At 41.2% G+C, this 20,171-nt stretch overlaps 1 protein-coding gene across 1 annotated transcript in view; it reads right to left on the minus strand.

The window, feature by feature from the left end:
• Positions 1–8,715: 8,715 nt before the first annotated feature.
• Positions 8,716–20,171, minus strand: part of CPAP (centrosome assembly and centriole elongation protein) — a 102,267-nt gene continuing 90,811 nt past the window's right edge. Inside the window, exons 16-17 of the mRNA XM_089666188.1 lie at positions 18,832–18,952; positions 8,716–9,089 (exon numbers count right to left, since the gene is read on the minus strand). Of these exons, the coding sequence (XP_089522314.1) occupies positions 8,897–9,089; positions 18,832–18,952 (314 nt within the window). The 3' untranslated portion in view covers positions 8,716–8,896. The remainder of the gene's footprint in view (positions 9,090–18,831; positions 18,953–20,171) is intronic.

Genomic DNA, 20,171 nt, shown 5'->3' on the forward strand with positions numbered 1-20,171 from the left:
TAAGACTAGGTTTGCATTGACATCAGATTGCTCCCCACTGACTAATATCCTCTTCAACCCCAACCTTCCAGACAGTTTGGCCGTGTCACGGGTGCTCCCTTGGGTCACAGCTAACCTCTTCCAACTACGTCATTTAGTACACCCCGTGACTCGCAGGCTGCAACCATTCGCTTACCTCCAGAAAAAGGATCTACCGTCCCAACACTTATATATTTACCTCCAGATACGCCACTTTCTCTACTATGTCCCCCACATTGACTCTTGGGAAACCCACTCCCTTTGAGCATCTGTGCATACAGGGTCCACATCAAAGCGGCTTAATTTCTAATACATATAAAATTCTTATGGATGCCTCCCCCCTCTAATGACACTCACCACTACATGCGCAAGTGGTCCCAGTTTTTACAATGTTACATCGATCTGATGCCGTGGAGGAAAATTTGGGAAAACACATCTAAATCTTCTGTCTGTGTGGTTTATAAGGAAAATACATACAAAATTATGATGCTGTGGTACAAAACTCCCGATGTAATCCATGCCTTTAATCCAAATGCTTCTTCCACTTGCTGGCAAGACCTTGGCTCTCTCTTCCACATTTTTTGGACGTGTGGATCCATCGTTCCCTTTTGGGAAGAGATTTTGTCCTTTTTACAATTGCTATTGCATACCTCCCTTCCCTTTGAACCTCTGTACTTTTTATTGAGTCTGCCATTCCCAGGTCTTCCCAAAATGGCCAGGAAATTTGCCACACATATCCTGACACCGGCTAGAAGAAGCATTCCTATGTGTTGGCTATCTTCTATACCTCCTTCGATGCCAACTCTGTTTAAAATTATTGCTGATGTGAGACAGATGGAGTACCTGACTGCCCTACACGACTGTTCGATTGCTGTGTTCGAGGCAGTGTGGCACCCATGGGATAATTTCACTTCCTCTCACCTTTCTCCAAATGTACAGTTTTGATGGCCTCCTCACTGTTGCTATGTGACACTATGTAACCATGCAGATTTCACCATCGATGTGCTACCTTTTTTTTTTTCTCTCCTGTGTTCCTTTTTTTTTGTCTTTAATTTACTGCCTGTGTATGTATATATATATATATATAGTTTGTGAAAACTAATAAAAATTGTTAATACAAAAAAAAGTGTTGGTGTGGTGTGTGTATATATGTGTGTGTGTGTGTGTATATATATATATATATATATATATATATATATACAGTGCTCAAAAAAATTAAAGGAATAGACTAATTTTTTTACACTGATTTGGATGATGTTTAAGGGTTTCTTAGATGTCACTTCTGGTGCACCGGTGATTTCTTTGTCCAGCAACAGAAGAATTAACAACACCAGAATTACATCTCTGAGAACCCTGCAGTTGACTTGCTCCCTGGTTGGTATGACGATCTTTACCATCTCTGCCACTGCTACTCATGACCACGTGTGCTTGCTGACTTGTAGATATTCTATGGTGATTTTAATGACCAAATCTTTTTTTTTTTTTAATAATCAAATGGATATATGCCTTTCTATTTCATACAAACTTTGTGCATTAGGACATTAACTATACTTTTAGCACCAGCTTGTGGGCAATTATCCCAAGCACTCTTTGTGAACATACAGGTGAAACTTGAAAAATTAAAATATCATGCAAAAGTTCATTTATTTCAGTAATGCAACTTAAATGGTGAAACTAATATATGAGATAGACTCATTACATGCAAAGCAAGATAGTTCAAGCCGTGATTTGTCATAACTGTGATGATTATGGCTTACAGCTCATGAAAACCCCAAATCCACAATCTCAGAAAATTAGAATATTACATGCAATCAATAAAACAAGGATTTAACATAGAACAATATTGGACCTTTGAAAAGTATAAGCATGCATATGTACTCAGTACTTGGTTTGGGCCCCTTTTGCAGCAATTACTGACGCAATGCGGCGTGGCATGGAAGCTTTCAGCCTGTGGCACTGCTGAGGTGTTATGGAAGACCAGGATGCTTCAATAGCGGCCTTCAGCTCTTCTGCATTGTTCGGTCTCATGTCTCTCATCTTTCTCTTGGCAATGCTCCATAGATTCTCTATGGGGTTCAGGTCAGGCGAGTTTGCTGGCCAATCTAGCACAATAATCCCACGGTCATTGAACCAGGTTTTGGTGCTTTTGGCAGTGTGGGCAGGTGCCAAGTCCTGCTGGAAACGGAAGTCAGCATCCCCATAAAGCTCGTCTGTGGAAGGAAGCATGAAGTGCTCCAAAATCTCCTGGTAGACTGCTGCGTTGACCCTGGACTTAATGAAGCACAGTGGACCAACAGATGACATGGCTCCCCAAATCAACACAGGCTCTGGAAACTTCACATTGGACTTCAAGCATCTTGCAGTGTGTGCCTCTCCAGTCTTCCTCCATACTCTGGGTCCTTGGTTTCCAAATGAGATGCAAAAGTTGCTTTCATCAGCAAAGAGGACTTTTACCTGGGCTAAAGAAAAACAGAACTGGTCTTTTGCTCAGTGGTCCAGACGCTTCTGATGTTGTTTGTTGTTCAGGAGCAGCTTGATAAGAGTGGTGGCTCTTGATGCGCTGAATCCAGCCTCAGACCACTCCTTGTGAAAGTCCCCAACACTTTTGAATGGCCTTTTTCCTGCCAATCCTCCAGGCTGCGGTCATCCCTTTTGCTTTTGCACCTTTTTTCTTCCACACTTTTCCCTTCCACTTAACTTTTTATTAATTTGCTTTAATACAGCACTTTGGGAACATCCAACTTCTTTTTCAATTACCTTTTGAGGCTTTCCCTCCTTATGGAGGATGTCAATGATGGTTTTCTACACAACTGTCAGGTCAGCAGTCTTTCCCATGATTGTGATTCCTACCGAACCAGACTGAGAGATCATTTAAAGGCTCAGGAACCCTTTGCAGGTGTTATGGCTTAATTAGCTGATTAGAGTGGGACACTTTCAGAAAATTAGAATATTGTGAAAAGGTGCAATATTCTAGGCTCAGATTGTGGATTTGGGGTTTTCTAGAGCTGTAAGCCATAATCATCAAAAATATGACAAATCATGGCTTGAACTATCTTGCTTTGCATGTAATGTCTATCTCGTATTAGTTTCACCTTTTAAGTTGCATTACTGAAATAAATCAACTTTTGCGTGATATTCTAATTTTTTGAGTTTCACCTGTATAGTGATCACACTAACAATGTTGACAAGGCTGTTATTCCTCTACAGTGAGGCTGTGATTGGCACATAGTATATGGCCAATCACAGCACGCTGTACCATGTGATTAGCTGTAGCCAATCAGAGTATTATCAATCACAGCTGTCATTAATGTAACCCATTCATGACCGTGCAAAACATTGCTGTTGCAGTGAGTGTCAGTGCAACGGAAAATCAAAGTGTCAAAAAAAAAAAATCCCTGATAACCCCCCCACTCCCAGAGTATTACAATTTCACTATGGTGACACTGAGCTACACTGATAAAAGTATGTGAAAAAGCAATGGTAAAAAGACTAAAAAAATGAACTTAATTTTTTTTTTTTCTTTTTCACATACTGTCACCAGTGTTCCTGATCACTGCTACACCATTCATATGATGGCGCTGTACTGCGCTAGTGACAGTATGTAAAGAAATTTTAAAAATCTTCATATTCCAAAAAATTGTGACAATGTAACTTAAAAAAACAACACTTGCCATGCCTCTTACTAAATACGGCAGACTCTACTTTCCAAAACGGGATCAGCTGAAGGGTGTTTGTACTGTCCTGGCCTTTTTGGGGCCTCAAGAAATTAGATAGGCTGTTAGTACATCTGGGTTGACCAATTTTTAAATATACATTTAAAAAGTATTGGGATGCCTGCCTTTACACGCACATGAACTTTAATGGCATCCCAGTCTTAGTCCATAGAGTTCAATATTGAGTTACCCACCCTTTGCAGCTATAACAGCTTCAACTCTTCTGGGAAGGTTGTCCACAAGGTTTAGAAGTGTGTCTATGGGAATCTTTGAGCATTCTTCCAGAAGCGAATGTGTGAGGTCAGGCACTGATGTTGGAAGAGAAGGCCTGGCTCGCAAGTTCTGCTTTAATTCATTCCAAAGGTGTTCTATCGGGTTGAGGTCAGGACTCTGAGTTTGGGGTGGAGCAACTTGACTGGCCTACACACTCATCCATGTCTTTATGGAGTTTGCTTTGTACACTGGTGCACAGTCATGTTGGAACAAGAAGGAACCATCCCCAAACTGTTCCCACAAAGCTGGGAGCATGAAATTGTCCAGAATATCTTGGCATACTGACGTCTTAAGATTTCCCTTCACTGGAACTAAGGGGCCAAGCCCAACCCCTGAAAAACATCCCCCTTCCACCAAACTTTACACTTGGCACAATGCAGTCAGGCAAGTACTGGTCTCCTGGTAACCACTAAACCCAGACACGTCCATCAGATTGGCAGACAAAGAAGCGTGATTCATCACTCCAGAGAACACGTCTCCACTACTCTAGAGTCCAGTGTTGCTGTTGTTTCCAGTCTCTTCCACTTTGTTATAATACCATAACAGTTGACCGTGGAATACTTAGTAGCAAGGAAATTTAATGGATGGACTTATTGCTTAGGTGGCAACCTATCACAGGTACCATGCTTGAATTCACGGAGCTCCTTAGAGGGACCCATTCTTTCACAAATGTTTGTACAAGCAGCCTGCATGCCTAGGTGATTGATTGTATACACCTGTGGCCATGGATGTGATTGGAACACCTGAATCCAATGATTTGGAGGGGTGTCCCAATACTTTTGGCAATATAGTGTATATACCACAGTTTGTAGATACTATAACTTTCACACAAACCACTTCATATACAGGTGCATCTCATACATTAGAATATCATTAAAAAGTTATTTTTAATAATTCAATTCAGAAAGTGAAACGCTTATATTACATAGATTCAGTACAGAGTGATATATTTCAAGCATTTCTTAATTGTGATGATTACGGCTTACAGCTAGTGAAAACCCAAATATCAGTATCTCAGAAAACTAGAATATTACATAAGACCAATAAAAAAAAGATTTTTAATACAGAAATGTTGGCTTACAGAAAAGTATGTCCAGGTACAGTATAGTATGCACGCAATAACTTGGTCAGGGCCCCTTTTGCATGAATTACTGTATCAATGCAGCGTGGCATGGAGGCAATCAGCCTGTGGCACTGCTGAGGTATTACGGAAGCCCAGGTTGTTTTATAACGACCTTTGGCTCATCTTCCTCTTGACAATACCCCACATATTTTTTATGGGGTTTAGGTCAGATGCGTTTGCTAGCCAATCAAGCACATTGATAGCATGATCATTAATACCACCAGGTATTGGTACTTTTTGCCATGTGGACAGGTGCCAAGTCCTGCTGGAAAATGAAATCAGCATCTCTATAAAGCTGGTCAGCAGAGGGAAGCACAAAGTGCTTTAGAATTTCCTGGTAGAGGGCTGCACTGACTTTGGACTTGATAAAACACAGTGGACCAACACCAGCAGATGACATGACTCCCCTAATCATCACTGACTGTGGAAACGTCACTCTGGACCTCATGCAACTTGGATTCTGTGACTCTCCACTCTTCCTCCAGACTCTGGGATCTTGATATTACTTTCATCCGAAAAGGGAACTTTGGACCAAAAGTCCAGTTCTTTTTCTCCTTAGCCCAAGCAAGACGCTTTTGAAGTTGTCTCTGGTTCAGGAGTGGCTTAATACTAGGAATGCGACAATTGGAGCCCATCTTCTGGATACATATCTGTGTGTGGTGGCTCTTGAAGCACTGACACCAGTTGTAGTCCACTCCTTGTGATTTTTCCCAAATTCTTGAATGACCTTTGCGTCACAATCCTCTCAAGGCTGCGGTTGTCCCTGGTTGCTTGTGCACGTTTTTCTACCACACTTTTTTTCTTATACTCAATTTTCCATTAATATGCTTGGATACAGCACTCTGTGAGCAGCCAGCTTCTTTAGCAATGATCTTTTGTGACTTTCCCTCCTTGTGGAGGGTGTCAATGACTGTCTCGTGGACAACTGTCAAGTCAGAAGTCTTCCCTATGATTGTGTAACCTACTGAACCAGACGGAGACCATTTAAAAGGCTCAAAAAACCTTTACAGGTGTTTTGAACTAATTAGCTGATTGGCGTGTGACACCATGGGGTTTATTTACTAAAGCTGGAGAGTCCAAAATCAGACTCCCTTCTGCATAGAAACCAATCAGCTTCTAACCTCAGCTTGTTCAACGAAGCTTTGGCAATGAAACCTGGAAGCTGATTGGTTTCTATGCAGAAGTGAGTCTGATTTTGCACTCTCCAGCTTTAGTAAATAAACCCCCATGAGTCTAAAATATAGAATTTTTTCACAATATTCTAGTTTTCTGAGATACTGAATTTTGGGTTTTCACTAGCTGTAAGCCATAATCATCAAAATGAAAAGAAATGCTTGAACTATATCACTGTGTGTAATTAATCTATACAATAGGAGTTTCACTCTTTGAATTTAATTACTGAAATTAATTAACTTTTTGATGAAATTCTAATTTATTAAGACATGTAGCAGAATAAATTTTTCCCTAAATTTATGAAATTTGATTTTATAGGATTCTTTTTTTTAACAAAGAAAATATTTCACACAATTTTTTAGTCTTTTTTTGTTTGCTTAGCAGAAACTAAAAAACCCCAGTGGTGATCAAATACCACCAAAAGAAAGCCGTTTGTATGAAATAAAATTATTTCAATTTCATTTGGGTACAGTGCTGCATGACCGTGCAATTTCCAGCTAAAGTAGCACAGTGCCAAACAGAAAAAATGGTCAGGTCATGAAGGGGGTAAAACCTTCCAGAGCTCAAGTGCTTAAAGATGAATTGCAGATAAGGTGCATCTTTTACATAGTTACATTGGTCAGTTTGGACTTGTGTAACTATGCATACATACACACATACAACACCTGGCCAATGCCATGGAAGCTAGAAACCACTACACCAGTGATCTTGTAGTTCCAGTGCTGAGCAGTCATCCTGTTGCATTGTGAACACAGGATGTCAGCCACTCAGTACAAGTGCCATTTGGAGAATGGTTTGCATTTTCTGAGTGAACACAAATCATTCTCTGACTGGACGAGGCGGAGAGGGTCGGGCAGCGATGTCATGCCACATACGGACTTGGCCCCACCCAAAGTGTCTCAAAATGCTAGAAAACTACTCTTGTATGTAATAACATCTGCATGACCTTCTGTCTCCCATTAGTGGCAGGCACACAGACCGACCACACTTGTATTAAGTGAAATGTATAGAAGGCCTCACTGCCAGATTGAATAATGCCCCTACTGCTTACGATTGTGTGGAATTCCTAAGTCTGCTTTGTCCCTCATACTTAAAGTATAAGTAAAAGGCAAAGGTTGTCCCTATAAAAGTAATAGTGGGGACACTAGTTCCGGGGGTCAAGGAATTCCCTTAATTTGCAGGGATTTCCTCTCACTTGTTGTTTGTGGAGATTTCCCTTCACTTCCTGTTCCATAGCCAATGGCATACAGAAGGAAAAAAAAAAAAAAAAAAACCTGACATGAGTTACAACGTTCTCTTGCTCTATCCAAAATGGAAAAAAAAAAAAAGTTTGACCTATAGTTCTACTTTAAGCACACAGTAAACCTTCTCTTACAGAGGTTTCTTGGTCATCCTCCCATTTCCCTGCACACAAGCCCCCCACCCCTGACAGCATCCTTTTTCCCCTCAATTCTTCCATCTCTCTCCCTTCTGGCATAATCCATTTTTCTTGTAGTGTTCCTTGCAAGTTCTCACTCTTCTGTGTCTCAAGGTATACACTATACTGGTCTGTTGCTAAAATTTATATTTTGAGCTTTCACTTATTGGGATAATATTCTTGCTATAGTACACCGTGAGATCAATACTCTATTACTGCTAACTGCATACTACCATTCCTTGTAATATTGGAGGTTAACCAAAACATCTATTGTTAGATCTGTTTCATTTCATTTCTTGTTCTCCGTTGAGGTAGTTAATTAATGTTACCAGGCATTTTGTTACATTGTACCCCTGGAAAACCTTTTAAAATACATTTAAGTAAAAAAAAAAAAGTTTCTGGTGATCCAATGTAAAAATGTATTTTTTAAAAGAAAAATTAAGCAACCAATGCAAAATACAGAGTATATGTATCATACCTGGAGCTCCTAAATAACCCTGTAGGTCTGGTGCAAAATTAAGAATGTCTGTTTAGGAAGGGAAAAAAAAATCTAGAACCTTTCCTATCCAACTGCAGATGTAACAATCTATATAGTGGTAGTCTGGTATTGTATGTAAGACCATGGAACTTCTAGGTTGCATTTAAAAAAACAAAGTAAGCGCAAATCCCTTAGCCTGTCCAGAAAACTTTACCTTTCCTTATGTTCCTACATGTTAGTACAAGGTTGTATGGAAAAATTTATTAAGGCCTCTTGGACTTTGCTGTGAAGTCACGCATATAGGCCTGCAGTGTAAGATATGTCCGTAGCTACTGGGTGGCTCCTCCTCCAACAGTATATTTTAGGCCAAAATATTACATTTGAAAAATGCACATATGTGCAGATGGCTCCCTGACACAAAATAAGGCATATTTTACACTGCACATCCATTTCATTCAACATCATTTCCATGTGCAAAAGGTCTAAAACAGTTCTACAGCAAAATATTTTTGCACAAACATTACTTTATATAGTTTATTACATTAGTAAAAGGTATTCAAGTACAGGTTCATTAAAAAATATATCATATGTACAGCTTATATATACAATAAGTACACCATTACACAATCTGTTTTAATAAAAATATATACACACAATAATTACATTTTATAAATAAATACATCTTCAGTAATCTTATACTGTTACATTTTAGTGTCCATAATGACATTGCCATCTTTATCTTTGATCCGAACTCTCCCAGATGCGTATTTGGTTTCTTGCTGCCCATTGGTGTACACAGTCTTGACAGTTCCATCTGGGTATTCTCGCCTTTTAAACTGGGGTGTGTGCAGTTCTCGCTGACCATTATCAAATTCTATTACTTTGGTTCCATCGCTGAAAAATAATAATGACTTGTTAATAAAATATTACAATCTATAGTGAGAAAATATGTGCTGGTTAGCTAAAGTGAACCGGGGCATCAGGCAAAGCAACAGGTTCACTTGAATGCTAGTTCTTCACTGCTGCTTGTACTTTCACCTGCCAGGGAAAAGTAAAGAAGCTCTCTGCAAAGTCCAAACAGAGTTAGTTGGGCTTCCACAAGACTGTCTTTCTGTCTCCTCATGACTACATTGCAGAAGAAAGGAAAGACAGTCACACGTCCCCCATTACAATAAGCATTTCTCTTTGTTCTATCATAGGTAGTAGGTACATATTTGGGAGGGAGCATTTGAGTGAACACTTAGGTCAAACTTGATCTCACAGTGCCTAAGGTTTGTGAAAGCTGTACTCTTTGCAAAATCATTTTCCTAGAGTTAGGGATACAGGAAGTCTTTCACCTTCAGGATGCAAACAGCTAGCCCAACTGAGTGGTGAGCAACATAGCAAACACACATTAACAGACTCAAGGAAACAAGAGAACTGATTGTAGTTTAAAGGGCTACCTGAAGCAGGCATCAGATGAGGCCAAAAAGACCTCCTGGTAAAACTTCCTCTCTATACCCACCCAGAAGAAGGTATTCCTGGTCTTCATTTTGCACATTCTCAAACAGCTTCCATTGTGTTAGATCTCATAAAGTCATGGGGAAGCTAAATGGATGACCTACTGTACCAATATCTTAACGTCCACACGAAGACCTTACGCAAATATACAACCCCACTGGACTAGGCTTTTTTCTGTGGGGCTGCATATTTGTGTACCTTAGTGCTGGGAGCGTACCACATGGCACGCTCCCAGCACAGAGACCAGGGTCTCGCTGAAAGCCCTGGGTCCCGGTCTAATGGTCGGGATCCAGAACTCCTGAATCAGGGTCACCTGATCGCTGTGATAGCCTCTGATTGGCTATCACAGTGATCAGTCATTGTGAAGCCTGCCCCCGTGTTTTGTTCTCTGAATGGAGGAAAGAGTGCACTGTATCTCTCCTTTCAGAGAAAAAAAAAAGTGTAAAAAATAAAATAATTTAAAAAACTAGATCAAGATTTGATCTAGGTCAGTGTCAGGGGTATTGTTTGGGTCAGGGTCAGTTTTTTTTTTTTTTTTTGGTCAGGATTTTTTAATTTGTAAAATTAGTATCAGTGTCAGTTACTGGCAGGATTAAAAGAAAGCAAAATGTGCACTGTTTCTGAGCCATACTACGGGTACAAACAACAACATACCACTATGTGATATCACTGCAATCGTCAGCAGCAGGAGAAATTATTTTGGGTGTTTCTTTGGTGGTGGGTTATGGTAGTAGCAAGAAATATATTTTTAAAAAAGCTGTAGCTGTATATATTTTTTTTTTTACCATCTTGGGCCAGTTTTCTTTTGATAACAATAAAAAAAATCAAGAGATATCCATTACCATTTACCACCAAATGAAAGCCTAATTTGTCCTGAAAAAAAACAAGGTCTAATTCACCTGGATGCATAAAGTAGTTATGATGATATGTATGATTTTGCTAACAGCAGTTGCAAAATTGTGCTTAGGCGTTAAGATTTGTTTTATCCTAGGGCATAAAGGGGTTAATCAAGGAGAGGTCAATGTTCTCTGAAAAAGGATAGAAAGGGCTAGGTTCCAGATGCAGGATAGAAAGGATTAATTTCACAGACAACTTCTATGGCAAAAGGCCAAACATCCATACTAAATGAAGTATGCCTTCCACATCTCATTATTAGACCTTGCAGAAAGTAGCCCTCTTAGACTTTGGCACCATAGGAATCATGGAATCTGGAGGCGCACCTTTCCTTCAGAACCTGTGCATTAACAGAATTATTGTTAAAACCAGCAACTGTGAACTAGAATGGTAAATCTGTATACTGTATTTGCCTGGGCCATTTCAGAGCAAAAAGGATCACCATACCCCCATTTAAATATCTTGTACAGCAGACAGGTTTCAGAGGAAGAAAGGCATAGATGAGGGTATATTGATATACAGAGCCACCACTGCTTTCACTGGATGATACCTGCACCAGCAGTATAGTGACCATTCCCACCAGATCCAGGTGCTGCCAGCTGAGGAAGTTTGCCTGTCAATTGTTTATGGCTAGTATGTACACCGCAGACAAAACTGGAACATGAAGTTCCACCCAGTACAGGATCTTGTCTACCCTCTCTTGCCACAGCCAGACTTCTGATAATCAGGTGACTCCTGGATAGCTGAAATCTGGGACCAGTCCCTGAACATTTGCCTGTGGAAGGGACACTTTGGCCTGCACGTTGTCCATGACTAGACCCTTATGCTGTAAATGATGAATCGATTCCCGTGATTATCTATGATCAGGATCCATCTGAACCAGTGTAACTTCTGGATAGTCAAAGCCACGTCCGACAGTGCTGCACCAACTGTTTGTGCAGCAGAAAATATCTAAATATCCTATAAACATGGAATAATCCTGGGGCTAATACCCTGAGGAGTATGCAGTGTAAACGAGAAGAAGCCAAACGACAGTGCCAAAAACTGGTTGTGTATGGACCCCACAGCATACATTCATTCACAGGAGACATGAAGGTAGCCATCCTTGATATCCAAAGTTAGAAAGTTTCTCCTGTGAAGGGGAGATAAAGACAGATTTGATGGATTCCCTTCAGAACCTCTGATCTCAAATGAAGACATTCAGAGCTTTGATATCCAAGAAGGGGCACTGAATTGGTTAAACCCCTGAAACTGTTTTGCAACAGAAACTGGGGCTTTTGATCCAGAAGACCCGAGAGGGCTTTATGGAGATGTGCTAATGTGTGTGGTGATGCAGGAGGGTAGGAAGTTAAGAACTGAGAAGGAGGCACAGAGCATAACTCCAAGTTATAGTCCTGGGATGACACTTCATGCAACCAAGCCAATGCGATCTGGGGGCACTCATTCATGCAGTGGAAGGCTTGTCTCTGAGGATTTGGCAGACTTTGCCAGAATTTTACATTGGACTTTGAGCCAAATTTGGTTGGTCTAATACATAGGCTAAAAAAAAAAAAAAAAATACATAATCGAATATTCCCTGGATCAACTACCCCTGGTGGTATTACATATAAATGATAGTATCCTCTTGACATAGAGGCATAGGAAGCAAAGAAACAAGGCATTTCCTAATATTCAAAGAAAAGGATTTTAGCACTCCTTTCCTAAGGCTTTCTCCACTGAGGAAGATGGGTGTTCTTGCTGTCTGTACCATCTTTGACAATAGTATCCTGAGTTGGTCTGATGAGACATTTGTGCCATAAAGGCCAAGCAGATCACACACTTCTTGCACAAGGTATCTGCAGTCCAGGACAACAAAAGTGCATATGACATGACATGCATGTGAAAGATGAGCCAGAAGGCTTCTAGCAAACTGTTATAACTGAAATTTAAAACTACAGCCATTTGCTCCAAGTGTTTAAAGCTCAAGTTTATCCTATATTACAAACTTAAAAATCAGCACAAGGGATATAACCTCGATTTAGTATAAAGCATCCCATGTGACAATTATTTTTGGTTTGGGAGAAATTTTTTACCTTTTCTTTCCACCTTTCAGTGCAGCAGGGGTCATTGTAAATTAGGGTCTGTCAGGAGCTCTCATTAAGATAGCTTGACTATACCCACCTTTTCTGCCCTGCTGTGCCATTCAAAGAAGCTGTAGTACAGCTTCTATGAAGGACACAGGAGCTCTGAATTGGGAATGGGTGGGTGATTGATCGCACTGTTCCTCCATTTAGAGATCCTGCTTCATTCAAGAAGCTGTACTTCAGTTTCTATGAATGGCACAGCAGGGTGGAAAGGGTGGGCATAGTCATGCTCTCTTAATATTAAAGGCAGATTTTAAAAAAACACAAACATTATCTGCTCTGTGCCGAGGTTTTGCACAGAGCAGCCCCAATCCTCCTTTTTTGGGTCTGCCCACTGACATTCCTGGTCCATCCCTCCTGTCCCCAGAGCATGCAACTTGCTATGGAGTTCCCAAGCTGCTGCTCAGTCTGCCCATTCATACACAGAGCATGGCTCAGCCCCACCCCTTTACTTTCTCTTCATTGGCTAACTTGCTGTGATTGATGATAGTGGGAGCAAATCGCCAGGAAGGAGAGACCCGGGAAAGTCAAAGCTCTCATGCACATCCCTTGATCAAGATGGGGATCAGGTAAGTTTTGGGGGGGGGGCATCTGGTTAACAGCCTCTCCCCCCCTTCATCCTGACAGCTGTCAGCGGGGCAAGGAGGGAGAGCCGCTGCAGCTGCTGACAGATGTGACTCCCCCTTCAGTGCAACCACCCCGTCCCTGATTCCCACACCCTTCCCCATGCAGCCCTGCTAGCTGACTCTCCCTCCTCATACTCTTCTTACCAGCCCCCACTCTCCAACTTGACAGCTGTCAGCAAGGTGAGGAGGGAGAGCCGCTGCAGCTCCTTTCCTGAATGCAGACAGTGATCATTAAAGAATGCTTCTGTATTCATTAATCACTGACACATAGTAAATTGTGTTTACTATGTTTCAGTATACAGACTCCTATTCATTCATCTATAATGGAGACAAATGCGCCGCAATTACATGCATTGCACGCACTTTGCAGGGTGTTTGTGGCATTTCCCCATTTTCCACGCAGGATTTTAGTGTTTTTTTTTGTGAAAATAGTGATTTGATAAACATTTGCGCAACTATTGTGGGGCCTAAAAAAATAAGCACCTTTTTATTCTACTAGTCAAGTGCTTTCAGAAAATATAAGGTTTGTTGGGAGGGGGGGCCCTTTTACAGACTCTGAAAGCTGTAAATAAAAAATTAAATTCTCCAGATTTAAACAAATTTTTCCGTATGTTCGATTTTCACCATTTCGCAAAAAGGTGTAATGTGAAATGTATAATTATTTATTTATTAACTCAATACAGGTTAAGTTTTTTATATTTAGTAGGAATTTTGCAATAATTTGGTAAAATTTGCTGTGTTTGTACAGTGGGGCAAAAAAGTATTTAGTCAGCCACCAATTGTGCAAGTTCTCCCACTTAAAAAGATGAGAGAGGCCTGTAATTGGCATCATAGGTAGACCTCAACTATGAGAGACAAAATGAGAAAAAAAATCCAGACAATCACATTGGCTGATTTGGGAAGAAATGATTTGCAAATTATGGTGGAAAATAAGTATTTGGTCACCTACAAACAAGCAAGATTTCTGGTTCTCACAGACCTGTACCTTCTTTAAGAGGCTCCTCTGTTCTGCACTCATTACCTGTATCAATGGCACCTGTTTGAACTTGTTATCAGTATAAAAGACACCTGTCCACAACCTCAAACAGTCACACTCCAAACTCCACTATGGTGGAGACCAAAGAGCTGTCGAAGGACACCAGAAACAAAAATTGTAGACCTGCACCAGGCAGGGAAGACTGAATCTGCAATAGCAAGCAGCTTGATGTGAACAAATCAACTGTGGGAGCAATAATTAGAAAATGGAAGACATACAAGACCACTGATAATCTCCCTCAATCTGGGGCTCCACGCAATCTCACCCCATGGGGTCAAAATGATCACAAGAATGGTGAGCAAAAATCCCAGGACCACACGGGGGACCTAGTGAATGACCTGCAGAGAGCTGGGACCAACATAACAAAGGCTACCATCGGTAACACACTACGCCGCCAGGGACTCAGATCCTGCAGTGCCACATGTGTCCCCCTGCTTAAGCCAGTACATGTCCGGCCCCGTCTGAAGTTTGCTAGAGAGCATTTGGATGATCCAGAAGAGGATTGGGAGAATGTCATATGGTCAGATGAAACCAAAATAGAATGGTTTGGTAGAAACACAACTCGTCGTGTTTGGAGGAGAGAGAATGCTGAGTTGCATCCAAAGAACACCATACCTACTGTGAAGCATGGGGGTGGCAATATCATGCTTTGGGGCTGTTTCTCCGCAAAGGAACCAGGACGACTGATCCATGTACAGGACAGAATGAATGGGGCCATGTATCGTGAGATGTTTAGTGCAAACCTCCTTCCATCAGCAAGGGCATTGAAGATGAAACGTGGTTGGATCTTCCAACAGGACAATGATCCCAAACATACCGCCCGGGCAACGAAGGAGTGGCTTCGTAAGAAGCATTTCAAGGTCCTGGAGTGACCTAGCCAGTCTCCAGATCTCAACCCCATAGAAAACCTTTGGAGGGAGTTGAAAGTCCGTGTTGCCCAGCGACAGCCCCAAAACATCACTGCTCTAGAGGAGATCTGCATGGAGGAATGGGCCAACATACCAGCAACAGTGTGTACCAACCTTGTGAAGACTTACAGGAAACGTCTGAACTCTGTCATTGCCAACAAAGGATATATAACAAAGTATTGAGATGAACTTTTGATATTGACCAAATACTTATTTTCCAGCATAATTTGCAAATAAATTCTTTCCAAATCAGCCAATGTGATTGTCTGGATTTTTTTTCTCATTTTGTCTCTCATAGTTGAGGTCTACCTATGATGCCAATTACAGGCCTCTCATCTTTTTAAGTGGGAGAACTTGCACAATTGGTGGCTGACTAAATACTTTTTTGCCCCACTGTATATGCGAAAAATGATTTTAGTATATTTTTAGCAAAAATATTGTTTTGATAAACATTTGCGCAAATATCGCCAGGCTTTAAAAATGTGTAGCACCTTTTTTCTACAGGTCATGTACTTTCAGAAAATATATGGTTTGGTGGGTCTTTGTAAACAAAACAGTTTGTAAAACAGTCTTCCTCCCTGTGGGCTCGGGCACAGAGCAGTGCGCTTACAGTCAAGCATACACCCCGACCCCCTAGTAAAACACCCCCTACACATAACTCCACCCTTTGATCGCCTCTCATATTAACCCCCCTTCCTGCCCAGTGCCATTAGTACAATGTCAGTGCTTTTTTCTTTTTTTTTTCAGCACTGATCACTGTATTGGTGTCACTGGGGATGTCAGTGACACCAAGTCTGTTCCCCCAGTGTCAGAATGTCTGCCGCAGTCCCGCTAAAAGTCGCTGATCTCCGCTATATACTAGTAGAAAAAAAAAAATCCCAGTATCTATACCGCCATTTGTAAGCGCTATAACTTTCACGTAAACCAATTAATTTACAAGTATTGGGATTTTTTTCAGCAAAGACCTGACGCACAATACATTTTGGCATAAATTTATAACGAAATTTGAGTTTTTAATTGTTTTTTTACTGGACATGTTAACTAGCAAAAAGTCCAAAATATAGGTTTTTTTCTCAAAATTGTTGGATTTATTTTTTTATAGCGCAAAAAATAAAAACCGCACAGGCAATCAAATACCACCAAAAGAAAGCTCAATTTGTGGGAAAAAAAGGACATAAATTTCATTTGGGTGCAACATTGCATGACCGTGTAATTGTCAGTTAAAGTAACGCAGCGACGTAAAGCAAAAAATGGCCTGGTCAGGAAGGGGGGTAAATCCTCAGGAGGGCAAGTGGTTAATGAGGTCATTCAGTCTGTGAAAAAACAATTGTCAAACAGGTGTCCCTTATTTAAGGACAAAGACAATAACTGTTGTACATGCTGGGTATAGTGCATTTCTCTCAGAAAATCAGAGTAAAATGGGTTGTTCCAGACATTGTTCAGAAGAACAGTGTACTTTGATTAAAAAGCTGATTGGAGAGGGGAAAACATATAAAGAAGTGCAGAAACTAATAGTCTGCTCAGCTAAAACTATCTTAATTGCTTTAAACTGGCAACCAACACCAGAAAGACGTGAAGTAAAACTACCATTTGAATGGATCGAAGAATAGCCAAAGTGGCAAAGACTCAGCCAATGATCAGCTCCGGGATGATCAAAGAAGATGCCTATGTGAAGCCAAACTGTCACGTACCTGATAGGAGAATGAAATGACGAGGCCAGTCTCACTTGTGTCACTAGCCCTGACCCTGCTGGATGTGGAACAGAGGGTGCCGAGGGACCAGGGGAACAAGACTGCCAGCAGGTGTTGCCTGAAGAGCTTGCAGTTGGAATCCTGAAGAGACTGGTGAACCACCGGTTCAGGAATGGTAGCGATGTTTCAGAATCCCACCTGGGATAAGAGGGCACTCCGCTTGCACAACAGGATCAGGATAAATGAAGTGTCAGATCTCCCAGCTGATTTGAAGCAGGAACAGTTTATGGTGTACAGAGCTGGTATAATAGACAACCAGGCAGGCACTTGAGCAGGACTGGAAGCTGGGATCAGAGACAGGAGCAAGGTCACAGGAATAGCCAGGGTCATCAACGGGCGGGCAGCGAGGTACCAAATCATAAGCAAGCCGAAGTCAGGAACAGAGCCGAGATCAGGAACGAGCAACATGGCAGCATCAGAATCCGAAGTCAGGTCAGGAACAAGCTGGGTCGGCAACAAGGGGATCATACAAGAATACAGCAGGACACAGGGAAACAGCTGAAGACCAGTCAGCACTAAGCACAGGCAGAAGTATCCTTTAAATAGTCCGTCTGGCGCCAATATTCACTGTGCGCGTGCTTGCGCGATCACGCATTTATGTGCGCATGTCTGGTCATTGTTATGCGGAGATTGCTGTGCGCATGCGCATTTTTATTAACCAGCCGTCTCACAGGAATTCCCTTACACAAGCTATCGGCAAGAAGCCCACTCCATGTGCCCTTGTTTGAAAAACAAAATGTGCTGAAGAGGTTACAATTTTGCCAAAGAGCACATTGACTGGCCTAAAGAGAAACTGTGCAACATTTTGTGGACTGACGAAAGCGAGATTGTTCTTTTTGGGTCTAGGGGCTGCAGGCAGTTTGTCAGATGACCCCCAAACACTGAATTCAAGCCACAGTACACTGTGAAGACAGTGAAGCATGGTTGTGCAAGCATCATGATATGGGGATGTTTATCATACTACGGTGTTGGGCCTATTTATCGCACACCAGGGATCATGGATCAGTTTGAATACCTCAGAATACTTGAAGAGGTCATGTTGCCTTATGCCGAAATTACCTTGAAATGGGTGTTTCAACAAGACAATGACCCCAAACACTCCAGTAAGTGAGCAACATCTTGGTTTCATACAACAAGATTAATGTTATGGAGTGGCCAGCCCAATCCCCAGACCTTACCAGCCCAATCCCCAGACTGGAATACCTGTTCACAGATGCCAGAAGTTGGTCGATTGCATGCAACACAGATGTACAGCAGTTCTCAGAAACAGTGCTTATACAACTAAATATTAGTTCAGTAATTCACATGAGAGCTGTATCTTCAAGCATTTTTCAGTTTATACAGTAATGCAGACACTGCTATTTTTTTGAACAGCCTAATATTCCGTTCTTCACTTTCTGTAAAGTAATAACAAATTTGATATATTTTTCTTCATGTTTTGATTTGGAATAGACTGTGTAGTGTTCCCAATGCATTTGTGTGTATGGAAATAAAAGCTATTATAAGGATTTTGAGCTTTACTTACTTTAGAAAACACACTATTATTTTTAACACAACTGTACATACTTATGAATGAGAAGTGAGAAATGTGCAAGGAGCACTTATGGATGAGAAAAAGTGAGAACTGTGTGAGGAGTACGACATACTTATGGATGAGAAGTGATCAATGTGCAAGGAATACTTATGGATGAAAAGTGATCAACTGAGAGGAGTACATGTGGTTGAGAAGTGAGATGTTTGTGAGTACTTATGGATAAGAAGTGAGATGTAAAGGGTGTACTTATGAAGAAGCACTTACAGCTGAGATGTTATAATTGTTCCATCAGGAAATATGCTCTCTTCCTTTCCATCAGGATAGAGGTTTTTTATTGTCTGGTCAGGAAATGTTATCTCTTTCTTTCCATCTGGAAAATGTTTTTCTAAAAGAAAAAAAAAAAAATCACAAAAGGACTTTACCTGATCAGCACTGCCTTCTTTGATCATACCACAACAATCAAATACTTCTAAAGAAACCATAAACTTCAAACAAACCAGTGCAATGAAAAAAAAACATGAATGATAGGCAGTTACAGGTGACTGCACACCAGCTAAGGTTCCCTAGAATGTGGAGAACCCTGAAGCCCAAGCTGTTCTGTAACATGCAGGTCTTGCGGTTGCTGTTCTGACCTCCACCCTTCTCACCAAACCATGCTAGTATTGACCACATCAATGTGATGGCCACTATGCCTTAGTATTGAGGAGAGGCTAATAGCAGTAACCATGGAAGTTGTCTAGAAATGCATTAGCATGTTCCATGTGTTCTACAGGCATCTGGTATTAAAAGGATGACTCCAACTTTTCTCATTAAACAAAACTGATCAGCTGGTGTAAATGAAAGGCTGATCCTCCCATTTGGAAATCATTTCCAAAAAGGACTTTGACTCTGAGTGCCAAGGATGTGTCATACACCTTAGAGCAGGGGTGCTCAATCTTTTGAAGGGTGAGGGACACTTAAGTGATTTGGTAACTGGATGCAGGCTACAATGACATGAATGGTTCAGAACTTCAATTTTTTTTTTTTTTTATATCATAATGAACATTTTTTTCATGGAGCCACTTAATGCCAGCAGGAGGGGAGGATGAGAAGCTGGCTTTGCAGGAGAAAAAAAGAAAAGATTGGATCCTGTATATGCCACCTCCACCACCCCTCTTGTTCAAGTGTAAAACAGAATGTGACAGGCTGCAGGGGCCCATTAGAGCATGGGGCGGGGTCGCCACTGCAACCCCTGATGCTAAGCCAGTGACTGAGGAGGTGTGGCTAAAACACATCTCAACTATGTGGTTTTACCTCCCCCAAACCACAGGTGTAAATGAGCCGCTACTGTCCTGAGCCTCCTATAAGGCTGCTTTCACACTGATGAGCTAAAGTTTACCTGCAGCTTTCCTGTGCTGTATTTTGCCATAGAATTTTATTATATCTTGTGAGTGTGGTATATTTAGGAGTTTGGGTGCGCTTTCAGAAAGCGCAACAAAGCCACAGGATACAATAGAAGTCTATAGATCAGTGCAACAAACCCACAGGAGAGCAGCAGGTGCACTGCGATGTACCTGCAAATCAGTGTGAAAGCAGTCTAATCTAATCGTTGTTAATCCTTTTAT

Source organism: Staurois parvus, unplaced genomic scaffold, assembly GCF_062004578.1.
Source record: "Staurois parvus isolate SC_StPar_1 unplaced genomic scaffold, SC_StPar_1.0 ptg000050l, whole genome shotgun sequence".
In the NCBI taxonomy this organism is placed as follows: domain Eukaryota; kingdom Metazoa; phylum Chordata; class Amphibia; order Anura; family Ranidae; genus Staurois; species Staurois parvus.